Genomic DNA, 21,620 nt, shown 5'->3' on the forward strand with positions numbered 1-21,620 from the left:
TCCAAGCAAAAACATCACATCCTATAATGTCAGTGTCATCTCTCCATGCATAAGATGGAACGTATGTGTCTTATGTCTTTATCGCTCAATCAGTGTATGCATCAAGCCTTGGTCAAGCTTGATGTGGTCAAGACAATTGACTTACAAAAAACCGGTCTGGATTACATATGGCTAGGCTTGTTTATGAAGTCGCATCCACCTATGTGTACAACAATAAAGAATGGTTTTATTCTGCATAAAAATTTAAATTATAATTATTGAAAATATAACATTTAATGATAATTAAATTAAACATAAATTAAAAATATATTAAAATTAAATATTCTTACAATGTTAGGGAATGCGTCCTCCAATCGATGTCAATCCTGCAACTGTAGGATAGAAGTGACGACGAGTTTGGTAGACATGTCTTATGCTCAGCATACTCATATTCATGCTTTATATGAATATCATAGGTGTCGGGGGGGATATCAAATGGTTGAGCTTGCTAAAAAATGTGCATTTATAAGAGGTATGTTATTGGGAAAGAAAGAGTTTTGGGTTTAATCATAAAATTATAATTAAGATTCAGGAGTTGCCACCTAGTATTATGGTTACTAGGAACCTATAATCTACAAGAGTCTGGGTATGGTAGATCTTCCTTTGTGAGAGAGTTTCTACCTCATCGGGTTTAATCCTAACCATTTTAAAGTTTAAATTTTAGCATCATATTTATTTTACACTTTGTATCTTTAATACCTAAATGTGTACTTTATTGTATAGTTTTACACCCCACATATATCAAAGTTTACATCTAAACCCTCATATAAAAAAATAATTGGTAAATGGTTTTTCATATTGTGGCCAAATCCTAACGGATAATTATGAACTGATTACGATATATACATATTTTTTTTGCTTTTTAAAGCATGAGAAAGATGCATTTTTTTTTTTATGAAAATATGCTTGAAATTTTTTTTAGGATCTGACCTAAACTTATATAACTTCACATCAATCACATATATTATTACAAAGGATGTCACACATTTAAGGTGATAGTTTGTCTGCTTATGTTAATCATTTACATATGAATGATGGTCAAGGTAAGCATTGCTATGAGTATGGAGAGCATGCTAATTGTCATAACTCATTTCTGGATTATTTCTCAAATTCATCTTTTTTATTTTCAAAATAAAAAATAAAATAAATAGTTACATCTTGGTAAAATCAAGCTGGGAGGATTTCATATGAAAAAATCAAGCTGTAATTTTGGACAAAATCAAAAACCTAATTGTATCTCATTTTACCCAAAACTAGAGAGATAATGTAGATTCAAGGTCAAAATAGGTCATTATCAAATGAATCTACATAAAAATTAACCCTAAGGATATAATTAGATTTTTAATAGGCCAATTTCATTTAATCATGGGCCAATTTAAAGTTTATTTATGTTTATGAATTAATTGGGTTCAATTGAAGGATTTAATTAGGTGCAAAGTAATTATACTTTAAATAGGTCAGATTAATTTTATTAGGGATTTAATTAGTGAAAGATTAAGTTTGGGAGCCTAATTTGGCAATAATTGAGAAGATTGGAATCTCAGGACACCAAATTTAACTTTTACCAAGTCAATGAATTGAGATCAAGGGTAAAATGCCAAGAAAATTAAAGTTTTAGAGTCAATTAAGGGCTAAATTAAAGAAATTTATAGTTAGTGACTATTTTACAAAAGGCATCGAACTCTAGGAACCTAATTGGCTGGAATTAGGGGTGAAATTGAAGAAATCCAAGACCAGGGACCAAAAATAAAAAAAGACGTTGAAATCTAGGGCTTAAATTGAAGTTCGTCAAGAGTACAATTGCACAAAATTAAAAGTTTGAAGCCAATTAAGGGTGTAATTAGAAATAAATCACAAATCAAATGACTAAATCAAAATTAGCCAAAACGGTGTTGTTTTGTTGCAATTTTTCATCATCTTCTTCAAGTTTTCAGCTGTAAAGGCTGCTTAGGGTGTCACCTTCCCAATGTGTTTAATGCTTTGTTTCTCAACCAAATAGAACAAAACTTACACCAAAATGATCATCTGACATCTAATTACAAGCTAGTGCAATCCGTTCTAGTTGATCGAGGCCATATTGGTTATGGCACCGCCCCAAAATGACCAACTTGACCAACCATTTCCTGTAACAAATTTGATAGTGCATAATGACTACTTTCAGTCAATAGTTGGGATCCTTCTAGGTCGAACCAAGGGCCAAGATTTGGCACTAGTGGAGACCAAACATCTCACTTCCACCCTATATAAATAGACATAGCCTAGAGAAGGAGGAAATCAGGTCTAAAGTCAACAAAAAAAATCAGCCTCCCCCTCTTATTTTTGCTGTCATCGTGAACTTTCTCCCCCCCTCTCTCTCCATTGTGGCCTTCAGCCACCACCACTCTTACCATTGGTTTGCCCACCACCATCTCCACCATAAACTGTTGCCTAAACACCTTACGTGGTGTGTGCACCACCTCTCTCTCTCCCTCCTCTACAAACTTTCTTCTTTCTTCAACAACCAACCATAGCCATCAACTCCTCCGCCATTATCACCATTAGTTGCATGTCAGACAGACAACGTTTGTTGTGTTGCCCCTGCAACAGCTAAACACTTCTTCTTCTCCTTCGTCTCCCCCCTCTTCATTATCCTACATGCAGAACAATAATTCATTCTACAAGCAGAGCGCGAGGGGACGAAAATAATTAACCCTCCCTGAGGCTAGGCTAGATTTGTACCAGCCTAGCTCAGTAAAAAAAAAGAAAAAAAAGAAAAAAAAAAAGAGAGGACCCCAAACCTGTTGGGTCGATGGTGACCTAACCAAACTCGACTGGGTTCAGCCTAGTTGATTGGGTCGAGCCCATCCCATATATTTAATAATAATATATTATATTATATTATAAAAAAATGAAAAATATAAAAAACAAAAATTCAAGGGTCATTTCAAAATATTTCTAATTATCTTACGTATTTTTCTACAAATTCTGCTTAATATTGGGTTGTATTCTTACAATGTAAGTTATAGATCTAATATTAAAATAGCTGGTTTTCTTCAAAACTTTTCTTAAGAAAAGATTAAATTTCAAAAAAATCTCAATACTTTTAAATTAATTTCCCGCCATACCTATAATGTGCATGACCTTCTTTTGTATCCATCTCATTATACAAATGAGTAGATATTCGTCGACCACATCCTAATTTCCATCTAGATGAGTCTACTTCACTTAAGGTCAAATGTAACTAGTCCATTTTAACTAGTCTAGTAATGGACGAAATGATATTCCATATGCTAATATATAGCTTTGAACTGTATAATAACAATCAATAAACTGTGTGAAGTCTAAGTGATTTTCAGCATAACATGTAAAAACATGTGAATATGAATAATAAATTGTCTACTATTTACCATATGTGCATGTTCTAACATTCAACCTGACTGCTCGTCTGACTTCTTTCACACACCTAGCTTAATAAGGGTGTTGACCTAGAAAACCTGCTCTTCATAGTCAAACAATATTGCAATATGATCTCTTAATCTATCTTTGCTCATTGTCAATTCAATCTGAATTGCAGGAGGTTAAATTACTCCACTTTGAATGACATCACAAGCTTTACATCTCCGTTTGACCCAATAACCATTACATCTATAAAATGTTAATTGTACTAGAGCATAAATAGGCATTGCATGAGCATTTTTCAGAATATTATTAAATGATTTTGAAAAATTAGTTTTCATATTACTATACCAGTGACCACCATAATAACATAAAACTAATTTTTTTGGCTTACTTTCAAAGCATTCTTTATATGTAGGGTTCAGGCTCTATACTTTTTCATATTGCAAATTAAATTTGCACTTAGAAGATTCATAACACATCCTCATTAAATCTTTTTTGATAGATAGGTATTTGAATTATGACTGAAGTTGCCAACAAAATATGTAGCACAATATCGATGGTATTCTAAAGATTGAGACTAAATTTATGCTACTCCATTCTTGATAACTGCATGTCTATCTGATATTATACATATACCGATTCTATAATTAGTAACATATCTATATAAGTAAAGCAAAAACATCTTTAATTGTCATTTTTTCTTCATCAATAATTGCAAAAGTTGACAAGAATATACCATTATTTACATAAAAAACAACTGGTAATCAATAATTTCTCATCATATCACCCTTATAAATATGTCTCATCAACACTTATAAGTGGTTTACAGTACTCCAGACCTTCAATACAGGGTCCAAATAACCAAAAAACTCTCCTAAAAACCATTGGACTATCATTAAGATTTTCTTTGTGTGTCCAATCAACAAATATTCCAAGATTTGATTATTTTATTCCCAATAACAACCTAGAAAATTTCTCAAAAGACTTAATTACTTTCTGTTTTGCAACCCATGCTTTGTCATATGATATTTTATACTTGTAATGCAATTTTATTTCATCTTATATGCTTGCAACCGTTATTGAAAGATTATAAATTACAAGGGTTGATATAACATTCGCAATAAAATTTGTATAATGTTGATGATGGTCTTTATGTATAATGGTCGAGATACACATGTGTGACTTTTTTAACTTTGTTATCTCAAATGAATTCAACATTTTATGATATCCCCCATGCAAATACCACTTATATTCTAGTGCTTGCACTCATTGTAATTGAACAAATATAGAGTTTAACTGTTGAATTCGTTACTCAACTGAGTGTGTAATATATCACTGTTTAACGGCATTAACCAATTCATTTTTACTACTAAATGCTTAACTAACCTTCAAATCACACCCTCTCGGTATAATACAACTAGACCTATAAACATCTTTAAATTTAGGAACATATGGAATAGTTTCATTATCAATATTATTATCATTATCATTATCATTATCAGCATTAACATCATCATCATCATCTTTTTTATTTTCATTAGGCTTAGAATAGTCAAAGATATGTTGATCAACAAAATAATTGTAAAACATAGTATCATTTATCATTTGCAGCAAGTCATCCAACAATAAACTATTTTTACCTCTACCTACTGAATTTGAAGGACCATAAGAAGTTAGGACACACATATATTTTGATTGATTACTCACATACAATATCATTATGTTCAAACCATTTTGAATGAGACTATCAATTATTGTCTTAAAACTACCATCACATATAATTCAACCTAAGTCCATGACAAATGGTTTCTTTCAATTTTGCATATGACATGTCTAAATTACCAGTTAACAATAAAATGCTCCTGATGTGATATCATTGTTCACTCCAGGAACAATATTTCCATCATAATAAAATAACATAAATATGTTATTAGATATTCTGTAAAAAAAAAATCATCAAACTCTAGCCAATTTAATGTAATTTTAACTAAATTACATTACCCCAATCCTAATTGGCAAAATTCATAGCAAATTCAATCAAATTTCTAAAATTTAACATTAAAGCGAACTTAATAAAAAATTAAACATAATTTATGATACGCAGTCTAATTGATAATTTTATGCTCAATTTCATCAAATCAAACCCAAATTCATAGCAAATTAATATAATTCAAATAAATTACTAAATTCATCAACTTATCAACAATTTAATGGAACATGTAATTTGTCATAATTTAACTGCATTTATGCTCTATTGCATGATATCATCAAGCATATTTAACTACATTATTAATCAATTCCAATAATATACATAAAATCTCTAATTCACCAACTTGACCTAAATTAAACACAACACATAATTAATTAAAATAATTAATTTAACTTACTTTCATTTTGAACTATATCAAATAAACCCTAATTGATTATATTCTTAACTAATTTATCATTGATTCAATATACCCTAAATTCACCATAAAACTTAAATTCAACCTAAACAATTATTTAATTTCAACTAAACCAAACACAAATAAATAGCAATGTAGTATCTTTATCTTGTTTATAGAGCTAGAAGAAGAGTTGGGGGCGGCGATGATAACAATAATGGCAGCAAAGGGAATGATGGATTTTCAACATAAAAAATGTCTAATAATGCTTAAAGACTAGGATGAGTTTGATTTTTGGTTGTTTTAATGGAAAATTCTAAGTGATTAATGAGTTTTATTTAGAAAGAAGTGAGGGCATTGGTGGCTTTTTGATGATAGAGAGATAACATTTGTGTGTTACTGTTCTCTAAAATTTTAATTGATGTTGCGTTTATGAAGTGCGATATTTAGTTAATGTCATGCTTTAGAAGCGCAACATATAGTTATCGTGTTTCAGAAATGTGACAAGGTCAAACTATTTTATTTCACCATATCTTTTTTAAATAGTGCCATTCTCCTAAATTTTTTAAGTTTACTATGCTAATTTGACAAAAAAATACCTTAATAATTTTCACAAACCTACCAAATACTAATAATGCCCTGGATTCCATTGTTTTTTTCTTAAAAAAAAAAGTCTTTAGCTAGACTTCATCATCAACTATGTGCTGGTTTGTTGTTAGGGTCCAAAAATTGCTAAGGGAGGGGCAGGTTCTTTCATTGTTTTTTCTATTGTGCTATCCAAGGCTGTTTTTTTTGCAAAGTTTCTTGTAGTTTTCTGCTCCTTTTGGCATATATCTAGATCCTTGTGATCTCTTGTTTGCCTTTTATAGACTTATTCTGCTTATATATATAAGAGCTGGTTTTGCTACGCGGTGCTTTTAAGGTGTAAACTGCAATTTGCATCTCATAGACAAAAAAAACCTAAATCAACCAGGGCAAATTATATAGTTTCTATGCTCTTTAATGCATGTGATCATCTTATGCATCGAATATATATGTTCATAAGAGGGTTTCATATCCAATGGGGTATATTGTGAACTTGGAAATGCTTACTGCAAGGATATATAATCTTAAAGATCAGCTTCCATAAAGCCGAATGTTTTATGAAACTTAGGAGGATACATGGGCAGGACTTTTGTTTTCTCAGAAGCTGCTAGCTACTACTACGGTCCTTGGTGATACTACCAGAGTGGAGTTTTTTTGGAATTGAAGAAACAATATGTCATGGTTTTGATTTTGTTTTTTTTTGAGATTCTTGGTTATAAGTCAGCTAGTTCTTAATTTATTTTCTGCAGATTCTGATTCTCTTGTATGCCTATGTATTATTAGGTGTTTTCATGCATTTTATTTCCTATAAAAGCAAACAGAAAAATTCTCCTTTTGAGGTTGGTCCCTCAGTCCCCTCACCTACCAAAGAAACAAATGAAACAATCTGTGCATGCTGCCTTCATATGAATGTTGGCTTGTAAAATGGGTCCAGCCCCCCCTGCAATTCTCTATAAGGTGTATTAATCTTTGTCTCCAAATGGTCCCTGAGTATCAATCATATATGGCATTTTGATTCTCTGACCTTATACTGAACACTCTTTTAGATTTAGAGAGAGGGGAGAGGCTAACACATGCACATTTGTGAGGATCAGCACTAGAAATTTTGGGGAAGGAGATGAATTGAACCAGATTAAATATGGCTATGAACCAGAAGCAGTGAATTTGCCTTCTCTTTACACTTATTAGAAGTAAATGAATAGAGAGAGGTCGCTTCTAGCTTGAAACCTGTGTATTTGAAAGCCGCCAAAATATTAATCTCTAGACACAAACTTAATTTGTAGGCTAAACAATATTCATTACAAGGAATGGAAATTACGTAGACAAGTAATCAAACCCTAATATACATTTTTTTTGGAATAAGTCAAGGGCTAACTAGAAGGTAGAACCCTAATATACATTAATTTGTATAAGTCGTAACAGCAAACTAATGGCATTAGGAGTAGATTATATGTGGATATATTACGAACAACATCAAGTATAACCTACCTATATATGTGCAGTCCATTAGTTACTTAAATGGATTATTGTAGTCTCTGTTTGATTCTGGCATTTGATTCCAATCCCATAGCCTGTCTGGAAAGGTGGTTGGTAGCAAGTTTGGTAGCGCGTTGAAAGGCAGTGACTGCGATTGTGGTGCCATACTAGAGAGCTGTGAGGGTTGGTGTTGTTGAAGAAGATAAAATTGCTGCTGCTGCTGCTGACCAATGTCAGCTTGTTGGTAGTTAATTAGTCTATGAAGATCATCATAGACTGGATTCGACGATACTGAAGATGTGGCAGTGAAGAGGTTAGGGCAGTTGGGGACTAAAAAGCTGCTGGCAGCTTGCTTGGTCTGGTTTAGAAACATTCCTTCTTCTACTGAAGCCGGCAGTTCAAGTGAGGTTGTAATTGGATGGTATGCATTGATGTTATGCTGGGAGAGTCCAAGAGCTGTTGTGACATCTGAGCTACCGCTTGCATCTGTTTCACTCATCTTCTCCATTTCAATTTGCTGTGATGATTGTCCCAAGAAAGGTTGAAATCCTTTCACCGTAACATGACTCTGGTGTTTCTTGTCAGATTGAGTCCCCCTCGATGAGGATGCCCGTGATGGAATCGAACGAGGGAGTGATGGGTGATCTTCTATCCCAGCTCTCTTGTAGACGCAACAAAGTGATATCTCAGCCTGAAGAAAACAACAAGGAAACTTGTGAAGGAATCAATGACTAAAAGAAGGAAATAACCAAAGGAAGAAACTTCGAACACCAAAATAAATTGTAGGCAATGAAAATTTACCCCACTCTCGACAATGAGCATTGATTGCAGTTATGAGGGAGCATTAATGGAGTAGAATTCAATACATAGGGAAGCTTTGTGGGCAATTGAAGTAAAGTTCATGCGTGCTGATGGTACCATTATAAACTTTGTGAAGGATCCATTAAAGAGATTGGAACTTAAATGTCAGTATTATTCCTAGCAATCTTCTTCTCCTTGTGCCTTTATTTCTTCCGGCTGGTTTACAATATTTACGGACCCTCGGTACTTCTCTTAGCTGGCTAGAAAGCTAGCATATATATCTATGGTGTGCTAGCTATGGATCGATCTATAGCTTAAAAGAAGATTACTAGCGAGCTGCTTAATTGCTTAAATTGAACAATTCACTCTGCACGATTGCTTAGAAGAAGAAGATTACTAGCAAGCTGCTCAAGTTAGGATGTATCAACTGGAGCTCTAGGAACTAGCTAGGGTTAATTACTGAAGGGAAAGAAAAGGGATTGAAATTAATGGAAATCTATCGTGGGTTTCATTTTTTATGATTTGAGATCAAGAAAGCAAAAACGATGATGAGAAAACAAATAAGAAGACTATTGTATTCATAGGATTCTTGATCACAATCAAGAAACAAGCGAAAGATTCCTAGCTAGAAGATCAAAACAGGAGGAAGCCTCTGAGTTAGAGTCTAGGCTAGATGCTAGAATTGCAACCGAAGATCATATAGTAAAATCAAGTACCTTTTGGTATCGCTCAGTTTCATGCTGTGGCAACCGATATTCATTCATGATCCAACTAGTTCGGATACCTTTAGGAGCTTTCCCGGAGTAGAAAACTAGGGTTTTCTTTAAACCAATTGATCTTGAATTCTCAGCTCGGATCATCCGGTCAGCTCCTGTTGCCTTCCAGTAGCCTGAAGTGGTCACACGATTGGGACGATCCCCGTTTCGATATTTCCTGTCTCTAGGGACATAGAAGAACCATTCTTTCTCTCCAATTGCAGCCAAAGCTGATCAGCAAGAAAACATATAAATATACATACATAATCTATCATCATTCAAATTTGAAACTAGTAGTTTAGCTATGGCACCTGACAGAATGGAAGAAGAAGAAGAAGAAGAAGAAGAAGAAGAAGAAGATATATAAAAGAAGGGGATTAGCATATGGTATACCAGGCAGTTCCCAAGGATCATAGCTATAAAGATCCAAGAAAGTAATGAGCTCGACATTGAAATGTTTGCCCTCAACCTTACGGCGAAGGTAGAACTCAATGAGTTCTTCTTCGGTGGGACGGAAACGAAAGCCAGGCATAACCATGTCATGCTCATGATCATCATCATCATCTTTGTTGTTGGTGTTGTCGTTGCTGTTGTTGTTTTCATCGTTGTGGCTCATGGTTGCTGCAATTGCCATAAACTAGAAAAGACTAACAGGGAATCAAGGATAGAAATCAAATCCAGTTGGGGCTTGTCATCCTCCTCTCTTATTTATACAAGTTGAGAGAATTGTACGAATTGAGCGGTGCTGCTAGCTGCGAGTGCAAGTGGGTATGCTACGGTATAGACTATAAGTGATCATCACGGTTAAACATGGTGGACTATTTAATTACCATATCTGCCCATAAAAGTCACTCTTCTCTTCTCCCTTGTATCTCTGGAGAGGATTAAGGAGCACACTTGATCTCAGCCTTTACTTTGTCTAGGACTCGGTCATCAGGTTAACCACAGTTTCTCACTTTTGTCCATAATAATAATAATTCCCTTTTATTTTTTTTAAAAAATCATTTTTTAATTTTAACATGTTTGCGTTTGAACAGGGTTTAACTAGGTCAATCTATCTAGAATTTGATTACATCAACTTAAGAAATAGATGGAAATAAAACTAGTCAGAGTTAAACGTGAGTTAACAGTTAAAATATCTAATCAAATTAGATTTGGGGCTGATTTAGTTTTGCTTTTTAAAAGTATTTTTTTTTAAAAATATTAAATTTTATTTTATTTTTTTACTTTAAATTATTTTTTGGTATTTTCATATCATTTTAATGTGCTGATATCAAAAATTATTTTTTTAAAAAATAAAAAATATTATTTTTATATATTTCCGAGTAATTTTTTTTTTAAAAATAACTATCACATTTTTTAACACCTTTTAATAATTATGAGAATGAGAAATTGAGAGAGAAAGAGAGATAGAGAGAAGAGTTGATGATAGGAAAGATGTACACATAACTTTCAAGCCCTACATGTAAAGAGCTGGTATTCCATGAGGGTGTTTAAGATGAGAAAATGATATATTATCAAAAATATATATATATGAGAAAATGACATTTCAAAAGGAGGCCAGGGTGGCCACAGCCCCCCCCCCTGCGGTGCCTTTTGGACCTTTCTTATTTCTAACCATACACACCACCGCAAAATCTACTTTTTTTTTTTTAAAAAAATGTATTTAACACTTAAATTCACCCAAAACTATGGAAACAAAAATAGATTTCAATTCATCCACTATTTCTCGAGGCCTACCCTTGTCGCCAATACGCAAGGCCACAAGATCAATTAATTTTGTTCATTACTTGCAAAGCCAGGACGTACCTAATAAATCCGTCGATCTCACAGGTTATACATACGACACCCGCATTTAATTGGCTTTGTTACATATTAAAATTAATATATGCTACCGTTTTTCTTATATATATATATATATATGTATATGTATATGTATAAACCTATTAAATATATACCCTTTTTCAATACATTAGTGAAATTTATTTTTTAAAAAAAATTAATCTTAATGATGATTATTGTTCGAGCTAGCTAGTGTGCAGGTGTTTTAAAGAAAATACCATGGTAAATTTTAATAATTAATGACACACCCCTCACATCATCCTGATATATTCTGAGAAATTCAACAATTAAATTGTTGGATTTAAAAACAAAAAATTAAGAAGAGAAAGAAATTCATCTAGCTAGATGTAGAAAAGTAATTGGTAGGGAGGTGGGCGTGGGGGCTTAGAGGGAGCAAAATGCATATAGGTGGGGGATGGGATGTGAAAAATGAGTTGTTTGTTTGAGGTGTGGGGTGACATGAGAGTCAATGCTCAAGGGATTCCCGTGACTGCTCTTGCTGTGGACACTAACATGGCTGCCTTCTTCTTCCTTTTATTATTTCCTCTCATATCTCTTAATTTCAACATTTTATTCATTTGAATTATTAGTAAATATTATATTGTATCTTCATCAATCTATTTACTGGTTCTTATTTACTTTTCATTCTGACCAGTAGCTGTATCATGACTGGCAATCTTCTCCACAGCTTTCTGCATTTATAGGATGTGCACAACTTGCAGTGCGTTCCTTATAGGTTGTGTTTGTTCAGTGTTTTACAACACAAAAGACAAAACCACTTATTTTTGTTGAATATATAAAGATATATAGGTATTAGATCTATCGATAATAATCAAGTGATAAGGAGTCAACTAGAAAAAAAAAATATTTCTAATTAGTTTACATTTCTTAATCAATACGTAAGTATGCCATCAACTAAGAATCGTTCTTGAATTAACAAAATTTCTTCTATAATTTGATTTTTGAAAGTAATCGCTCATCTATGAATCGATATAGAAATATGTTCATGATACCATAAAGAAGAAGATAGAGGTAAAAAGATAAAATAAATACATGTTATATATAGTTTTGGAATGGAATTTTTATCCCTGTTATTTTCATCTCTTCTATTCTAAATAGTAATCATACACTATATAAATGTGCTTTTCAATAGTTTTCTTTTCCTATGCTTTTTACTCATCCATGTTTCGAAAAAAAATATGTGTGGTTATTCTGGCTTTGTTTGTAAAAGCAAAACCGTGTCTTATTATTGAGCTAAAACCATGAAAATGCATGGGGTCCTTAGGAATCCAAGAAAAAGAAAGCTAGCTACAAATATAATATTCTTCCCTAAAATTAGTTAGCCAGTAAGAGGAAGAGAGGTCATCATTTCTAATTACTAATGTAAAAGGTATTGACAATTCTTAGATTTGTCTCTTTCTTTAGAGTCTCAAATGGTTTTGGAAAAGAAAATCAAAGCATTCCCATAAGGATTCACTTGACTCTGCATACATGCACATGCTTACAAAGTTTAGAAATTTTGGAGATAAAATTTTCAATGACAACGACTATACCAGTTGCTCTCCATTCTCATCACCATATATATATATATATATATATATATATATAGATGTGGGACTTGGGAGGCTTGTAGCACGTAGCAAGCTAGAAAATGCTGGAACCTGAAACCCTAGCTGGAGGAGTCAGGGAGTGAACTCTCTATCCTTCCAACAAGAAAATGTATTCCGAAGAAGATTTGGTCGGGACCCAATTTGGAGATTTAAATGGTCATCAAATTACAATTAGGTAAAATGCTTTAACAAGAATGAAGAAAGTTAGGTTAACTATTCATCAACAAACCAATATTTAGTGACTTTATAGTATAAATCTCTTAATCATATTAATGAGATTAACTATATCATAAGATATGAGGCCATAGAATATTTATATATGAGACCTTTGTCATCACTTTCATCACATTTACCCCACTTGATGGCCCAACAGCTAGTTTAACTAGACTCCTACTTTAGATTCGGATGGATCTTTGATTCAGAAATGCGAAGAAAGTGCCACTACTGGGAAGTTGTAGTCTTCTTTTAAGTGCTGCCAAAACCTTTGACCTCTCTTTTAATTTTGTTTTTTTTCATACTTTAGATAAACCTAGCTAGCAAGCTTGTGATTGGGAGGTGTCATGAAATCAAATATCTTACACGGTGAGAAGGATGGTCTCCATGATGGACGGAAACGCGTTGCAGTAAACTTCTTCCATGACTTGAATTGGGTCTTAGCTGGAGCTACATTTTATGCCCGTGGTATGCTCCGGGTTGGATAAATTATTTTTGATATTTTAAAAAAACAAATTAGAAAAAAAATAATTTAAGTTCCAAGTCATTGGTTTAATTGATGATTTAAATAATATGAAAAAAATACAATAAAAGTAAATAAACTGGCACAAAACAAAAAAATGACAAGAAAATTGTTAGAAGAGCTTGACCTAAGCCTATTAGGATTATCATACAACCCAATATTGTTATGTAGGGTGAAACTATATATAAAAAAAAAATAATAACCTTAGTAAATCGGGTGAATTTGGAAACTCCAAGATCATGGGCATTAAATTGAGATAATCTCATAAAAAAAACAAAAAAAAAAAAGTTTGAAGGATAAAATTGAATTAAATTAATTTTTTTTTAAAAAAAAATAGTGAACCCGTGTTAATATTTAAATTGGTGATCCTAGTCATGAACTCCGACTAATATAATAGAAGACAAAATCACAAAAAAAAAAAAAAAAAAAATCCTAGTAGTGGCTATATATAGCTAAACTTGTATCAATTAATATCTTTAGGATCATGAAAACTTATTAATTAATTGATATATTTATTTAAATTTTAAATTTAAAGTTAAGATCAAATAAAAATATTATTTAATTCAAGATTATTAATCTAGTGATGTTAAACTATATCCAAACTCCAAAGGAATGATGGGTTGTGATGCTCCAAAAATTAACATTTACGTTGCTTATTTAGTACATCCAAAATTAACCAATAATCCATTTGTATATTACTGTGATATTCTACCATTCTACTTTTGGATCAAGACTGTTTTTGAAAGGAAAAAAACAAACAATTTATTTTAGGTGGATCCAATACACTTTTAAAAAGTTAAAAAAAAATAAAAAATATCATATTATTATTTTTATTATATTAAATTAGTCATCAAACCTGAATTGATATATATATATATATATATATATATATATATTATTATTATTTTTTTTTTTAATTTCATCCTTGGACTTTTCATATATTAGGAGTTGATAATGGAATAATAAATATTATTCTTCCATCTTATGCAAGAAGTTAATGACCCAAGGAGGTGCACAATATAATTTTTTTATATGTGCAATAATAATCAACCCGGGCTATTTGAAATATAATGTATAGTATGGATTAATTAACCCACTGATATAAAGATTGATGGTGTGAAATGGAGATGGAGGCCGCAGCGAGGTCTTTAACTGCTAGGAATTTGCAAAATTCGAGCTGAGAGCAAGTCAGACCTCGGCTTCTGCTAAAAAAGTTATATCTTCAAAGCCAAATTCCATGCCTAGAAGCTAGCTAGGTAGGTAGCTCTGTGGTCTAAGAGAATGGCATTATAAACCCCACCATAGCCACTTGGTTCTCGTGGCCTGGACCAATTTGGCGGTCGTCAACCCTCTCTCTTGGCCTTTTATGCCATGCCCCTTCGTCTTTTTGAACCTCCAATTATCATGCGATGCAGTGAGAGTCAATCAGTATAGCACTACAATAGTTCAAGGATTCTAACCATGTATGTATTCTAAATAATCTTTAAAATTGTTCAAAAAATAATAATTGATAAGCTGGCTGCTATTATGGGAATTGCTTTTATTTTCCTTTTCTTTGATTATTAGCAGTTTGCTAGGTTATCTCTTATTTATTTATTTAGATTCAGGTCTAAAAATATAACTAGAAAATTTTAAAATATTGATAAAATATTATGTCATTGTAAACAGACTAATTATATTGATATAAAAATTCACCATGAATTTATTAATAGAAACATGTCGTCAATAAGTATCTCATAATTTTTATACTAATGGATATAGCAAGAAATTATTTTACTCGGTACTTAAAATTTTTTGTCACCAAATTTGTTGTGAAGATTACCAATGGAATTCAAACGGATACTTATGAAAAAGTAGAGGAGAAAGGGGATCTCTGGCTTATAGAAAATCATTTTACTTTTTTAATTATTTTATTCTGTCAATATTTACCGTCAATAAAAATGATTCAATCATTATTATATTTAATAATTTCTAACCGATATATTCTGTCACTATAATAATCAGAAATTATCAATAGATATTTTCCCGTTGATAATTCTATTTGTACTAGATAATTTTGTGAAATAACTTCATCTTCAAATTTTTTTTTTTTTTTTGGAATTGAAACTGAAAGTAAAATCTTATATGATATTAAACGCAACAAATCCAAATGAAAGGAGGCTATAGAACAAGTATATAGCAACAAGCACACCGACCATGTAGACTTTTTTTTAGAGATTTTTCTTTCATTAACCGCCCAAACAATCTTGCGATGCGAGGATACCCATACAGCTGATCAGTCCTTGTTGCTATTGGAGCTAGCAGCTCATCTTCAACAATTCTCCCATAACTCTCAATGTCAGAAAAAAAAAAGAAAAAAAAAAAAGAAAAAAAACGTCGTCGATAAATATCTACCTAGTAGCCCAGGAAAAAGAACAAACCGTAGCTTTTTAGAATGAAGAGTGGAGTGGATGAGTTGAATCCACCCAATTTATGTAGATAGGGGCTATACATACCACATACTCATGTGATTCTCGACGAAAATGGAGAAGGACACTTTTGTCTATTTTCAATGAGTCAATTGATCATAAAGTGTTTGGAAGATTTTTACATTAATTATTTGATTTTGATATTCATCTTATTTTGTCTCTTGCAAATGGGAATTAGCCAAGAATTTCACTTTTTTTTTTTTTTTGGTCTTCGTCAATATATCAACCATAGCTTGATTCATAGCCTTTTTATGTGAGATATGCATGCAAGTGATTGCTTGCATGTATGATCGTGACATGCTCTCTTACTAAAAGCTTTCATGCTAAATCATAATCCGTTATGATCGATGCAAATACATTATAAACCATGACTCACATCTAACGGCATTCCCTCCATGAATAGTCTTTGATTAGTTTATTGCCTTTTTTACGCCGCGATTTAAATCAATTTTTTTGATTAATAAAAAATATTATGAACATTGAGAATTATTTTGTATTTTTTATTAAACATGTGATCTTAATAGGTTAACGTTGAAAAACTTCCTGATCCGATTTCTTGTCTAAATCAGATTTAAAATTAAACATATGAGAGTTGCATTGACGTGACTCAATCAACTTGGCCAATTTAAAAGCATCCTAGCTAACAAGTAAAAAAAGTCTGAGGGTGAAATTAAAAATTAAAAAAAAGAAGAAGATGAAATTGACATAAAAAAATCTTTATACCCACCTTCTTGCTTAGACTAGGTTTAAAATTAAACCGTATATGAGTTGTTCTAACATAATTTAGTTGACTTAGTTGGTCCAAAAACAAATAAGCGAACTGGTAAAAAAATTCGAGAATAAAATTGAGAAGAAAAAGGATGAAATTGATAAGAAAAAAACCTCTTGACTCACCTCATTATTTAACTTGAGTTCAAAATTAAATCATGTGAGAGTTGCTCTGATGTGATTTAGTTAACTTGGTCGATTAAAAAATAAATCAGATGAATGTTAAAAAAGTTTGATGATGAAATTGAGAAAAGAACCAAATTGAAATAAAAAAGAAAAAAAGGAGATGAATTAGAAGAAAAAGAAGAAGGAAACCTAACAGTATAACCCTTACCAACACAAAATTCATGCATCAAATACATGTGTTTGGCTTGGAGGTGTGGTGGCTCTTTTTTCAAAGATACAACATCCTTTAAGCACAAACCACACCTTTAAAAGCTAAAAAAAACATGATTTTTACTAAAAAAAAACACAAGTTACCTCCCATCCAAACACACTATTTTCATGCTTGTACTGTTTTTTGTTTTTTTGTTTTTACTTTTAGTAAGGGGTCCTATAACTAAATGCAAACACAACATCTAACCCAAACACGCTCATAGACCTTCTAAAAGTTGTGAAGTTTTTATGGTGAGATACTTTCTTAAAATTATCATTCATTAGGGGTCCATTTCATCATAAACTATATAATGAAGATAGCCTCGTTCAACCTTAAACTTTTTGTTTGCATTATTGTGTTTTAAAAGTTTTTTAATATTCATTAATATTTTCATATTTTTGAAATATAATGTAGAGAAATGATTTTCTATCACCAATTTCAATTTTATTCTCTAATTTTATTTTATCATAATATTTTTAAAATCTTAAGGGAGTGTTTGTTTTATGGTTCAAATTGTTTATATATATATATATATATATATATATATAAACATTGAATTGATATTTTTTAAGTGTTTTTTTAATTTTATGATTTTGATATGCCGATGTCAAATATTTGATTCCTCTTAAATCATTATTGCCTAGCTTCATTTAATTTTGTTCTTGCTCTTGTTAGCATTTCATTGCACAACAATTTTCATGCATCCAACCAGTGTCTAACTAATTAAAGGAATTATTATCTTTCTTACTATCCAAAAGATTATCAACTTAATTATTTTGAAAATTGTTATTGAATTTGAAAGACAAGTGCATACATATCATGACATATATACATGAGAGATTGGTGATGTCCACATGGGATGCCATATGAATATCCCTCATATTTATATATATAAAATTATGATGACCGGTGAAGTTTGGTAATGACATTACACTAAATATGTATAAGTTTGGTATTCATTGCAATGAGCTATCACAATCTCAACAGCTACGAAAAACCATAATATACAAGGATCCCACCAATTTAGACCAGATCTTGTGTGGTCAGACTGAAACACAAACATAATAATAAGTTATAAATATTATAGTACAACTTGTAATTTGATGTTGAAACATACACCTTGGTAATATTTGGTTGCCAATCCATAATTGAAAAGTCAGAAATAATGGAAATTCATTTTAAATTATTTCAAAAATATATTTATTTTGTCTCTATATATTTTTTTCTTTTCAACTAAGCATGATTTTTTTTGTTTTTATATTTATTATTTATATCTCTTCAACTATACATGTTTTTATCTTTTTGCACCTATCCCTTTTCTATTCTAGAACACCACACAACATTTGTATTTGGTTGCACATCATACATTTAGAATTAATTTTGCCGACTCTTTATTTTAACTTGCAATATGGCGCAATGTCACCATCAATATGAAGTATCAATTATGTGACCATATACATACATTGATGATCATGAGTGAGTGAAGATTTTAGTAACGTGACTCTGGATCATAAGATAGTAATTGTGCTATCCAATCCAAATAATTTATGAGGACAAAAAAATGAAGAGAAAAAAAGAAATCAAAGATATATATGGCCAGATACGTGACTTGACAGGGCATGATCACAAATCACATAACAACATTGGAGGGTCCACCATCACCGTTGGATTTAATTAGAGTAAAAAAGTTGACTTTCTGACCATACCAGGACCCTGGACCCTCACTTGACCATCTGCCCTTTTTCATTTATTAATGTTTTTAATTTATAGCTAGCTAGGGCTTGGAGGTGGAGTTGTTGTTGTTGATGGGTATGCCCTAAACTAAAAGTACCCTCCTTTTCTTTCATTTCCTGGGACCTGAATTTGTACGTTCCCAGACCCATATTTTCTCTCACAGTTAATAATATGGGAAGCAGTTCTCTCGTGAATCATCGTCTTCCTTTACAACCTCTGCAAAGAAGTTGACAACCCTAAATGCACTGATACAATATCCACCAATCATAATATTCTGGCCCTAGCAAGCAAGCTAGCTATCTTCATTATGGTCGGTAGCATACTTGCATACTTGCATACACACACAATATGCCTACTATATATGCACGTGAAATTAATTCACGCCATTAATATCGTTTATATATAGTTTGTATATACGTTTAATTATATCCTTCTTTCATCTTGTGATAGTTTGGTAGCTTGGGATGGAAAGTTTGGGTTTCTAACCTTCATAATTTGTGACGTTAGTGGTGACGAATAATGTTGTTGATGAAGAAAATAGTATATACCCTGCATAGAAAAGAAGAAATTATGCAAATAAAAAGTTTATAAACATCACTGATCTCATCAAGACCCCAAAAAAAAAAAAAACACATAGACATGGGTTAATTACAAGATAATATTTGGACAGAACAGGGCTTGAAACACCTAGATTATAGTATTTTAGGGCTAAGCAGCCATGATTTTATAGCTATTCAGCCTGTCCAAACGTCTAGGAGGTCGCGGCTTGGGCCATGCCCAAATGCTTGGAATGTTGTCACGTGTAATGCATTTGCTAATTTGTATTTTTCTTCTAATTTTTGTGTTTCACGATTGGAATACTAAACAGATGAGTGGAATCAAAAGGTATACCTAGAATGGTTAGGTCTTGCTAGAGAGGTAGCTGAGTTGACAAGGAAGACGGCACTGTTTGGTTTTTCTCTTTTGAAATTTGGTGTTATGTTTATTCATATGAATGGCTTATCAAAAAGAAAACGCTGGCATTATTTCTTAGTTTGGTTAATTTAAATCACGTTCAAGCCGTACTTGAACTTCAACACTTCTATGGGGCTTCAAAAATCCTTTTAAGTTTGATTAATTAGTTAATTAGAAATTAATGCTCTTAATTAATGATATTAGCTTTAATTATACAATGTCTAATAGATAATTTAGTACAAGTCCCGAATATAAGTAATTACATAATTAATTACCTAGTATTCTATCATTATTATACATACGAAAGTTAAGAAATTGGCCAGATCGTAAATTAATAATCAAGATTTGAAGCATTTAGAGAGGGGAGTTTGATCTCAACTTGCTAGGTTCTTGTTATAGGGTCGTGATTCTTAGACTTTGTGACAAAGATGACTTCATCGAAGCATATCGTTTTCATAAAAAATTTCAACCAATTTTGACGCAAGAGCGTTTCATCGGTAAACTACTACGCACTCTCTGAAGAATAATTATTTATGAACAAACCTCCTAGCTAGTTGTATAGTGCTAGTCTCGCTATAAATGATTTACTAAAAATCTGATTAGAATGAGACCTAGTCTATGCTATAAAATTGGCTTCACAATTTCCTTATATATCATTAAAAAAGAAAAAAGATTTCCAAACAAAATGAGGAACTTTTGTTTTAATCCATAAATATATACTTTATAATCTTTTATATGTGTGTGTTGTCTGATCTGTCAAAGAGGTTAGGGCTGGAGTTAATGTTTGCTCCAATGTGGAGAGGCAGGACGTTCCCTATGGATTAGGGTAGAAAAATAATATGACCAATACAAGACATATCATTAGTTATTATGATGTGAAATGTTCCTAAGAGCTAAAATATCATCTTTGTGCGTCAAACGAGAGATGCTATGGTTTTGTTTTTTCCTCCCTTATTGCCACAAAAGAGTTTGTCAAGAACAAGAGTTTAATATTGTTTTTAATTTCTCTTTTCAAGAATGTGTTAGTGTGTTTTATGAAGTGTTTTTTTTTATTAATATTAAAAGTGAAAAAACATCACAATTTGGTTTCTAAAATAATATATAATTCCATTAATATATTTCATAAAAATTATCAACGGATCCATCTTAATAATAATAATAATTTTTTTAAAAAAAAAACCTTGAGTTAATGGCATGGTTTTAAACTTTGACATGATAATAACTTCTAATTATCAAGTCGTCGTCATATATATTAAAAAACTTTGACTGAAGAAGATGTTTAAAAAGAATTAATATAAACTTCGATTCTATACATATTTTAAATACTTGAAACCTCTTTGCAAATTGGAATAGAAGGCCACTTCCACTAAAAGCCTGATCTAAGATAACCTACACTTTGAAAGTGATAAAACCTTCAAAAGAATTGCTTGAAATATAGTTTTGATGCATACATGAAAGTTTTAGTTTTCATGAACAAAACAAAGTCTTTAAAAGATTTCTTCTTGGAAAAAAGGATTTTGATGTTGAAACAAAGCAAAAAATCCTTTAAAATGAAAAGGCAATTAAAGCATTGATAAAAACATTATGAAAAGCAATGTCAAATAACTTATTTAGTGGAGCAATAAAGGGCCCCATAAAAAATAAAAGTTAAGAGTCTTCTTTCTAAGAATGAAGTGGGTGGGAAATGCAACATAGAAAACAGATCCTAGCTCAA

The 21,620-nt window shown here is 31.7% G+C and overlaps 1 protein-coding gene across 1 annotated transcript; it reads right to left on the reverse strand.

Annotated features, from left to right (window-relative positions):
- Window positions 1-7,777: 7,777 nt before the first annotated feature.
- On the reverse strand, window positions 7,778-10,336 carry LOC118031164 (NAC domain-containing protein 35). The gene is made up of 3 exons (XM_035035498.2): window positions 9,812-10,336; window positions 9,380-9,648; window positions 7,778-8,553 (listed from the first exon to the last, which is right to left on the reverse strand). Exons 1-3 carry the CDS (start codon window positions 10,050-10,052, stop codon window positions 7,897-7,899), a joined length of 1,167 nt encoding a protein of 388 aa, XP_034891389.1. The 5' UTR covers window positions 10,053-10,336; the 3' UTR covers window positions 7,778-7,896.
- Window positions 10,337-21,620: the final 11,284 nt, after the last annotated feature.

This window comes from Populus alba, chromosome 4 (genome assembly GCF_005239225.2).
Source record: "Populus alba chromosome 4, ASM523922v2, whole genome shotgun sequence".
In the NCBI taxonomy this organism is placed as follows: domain Eukaryota; kingdom Viridiplantae; phylum Streptophyta; class Magnoliopsida; order Malpighiales; family Salicaceae; genus Populus; species Populus alba.

Coding starts and splice junctions, on each gene's coding strand:
- LOC118031164 (XM_035035498.2), bottom strand. CDS start 10,052: ATGGCAATTGCAGCAACCATGAGCCACAACGATGAAAACAACAACAGC. Junction 9,649..9,811: donor TGATCCTTGGGAACTGCCTG/GTATACCATATG, acceptor CTTGCTGATCAG/CTTTGGCTGCAATTGGAGAG. Junction 8,554..9,379: donor AAACTGAGCGATACCAAAAG/GTACTTGATTTT, acceptor TGTTTTCTTCAG/GCTGAGATATCACTTTGTTG.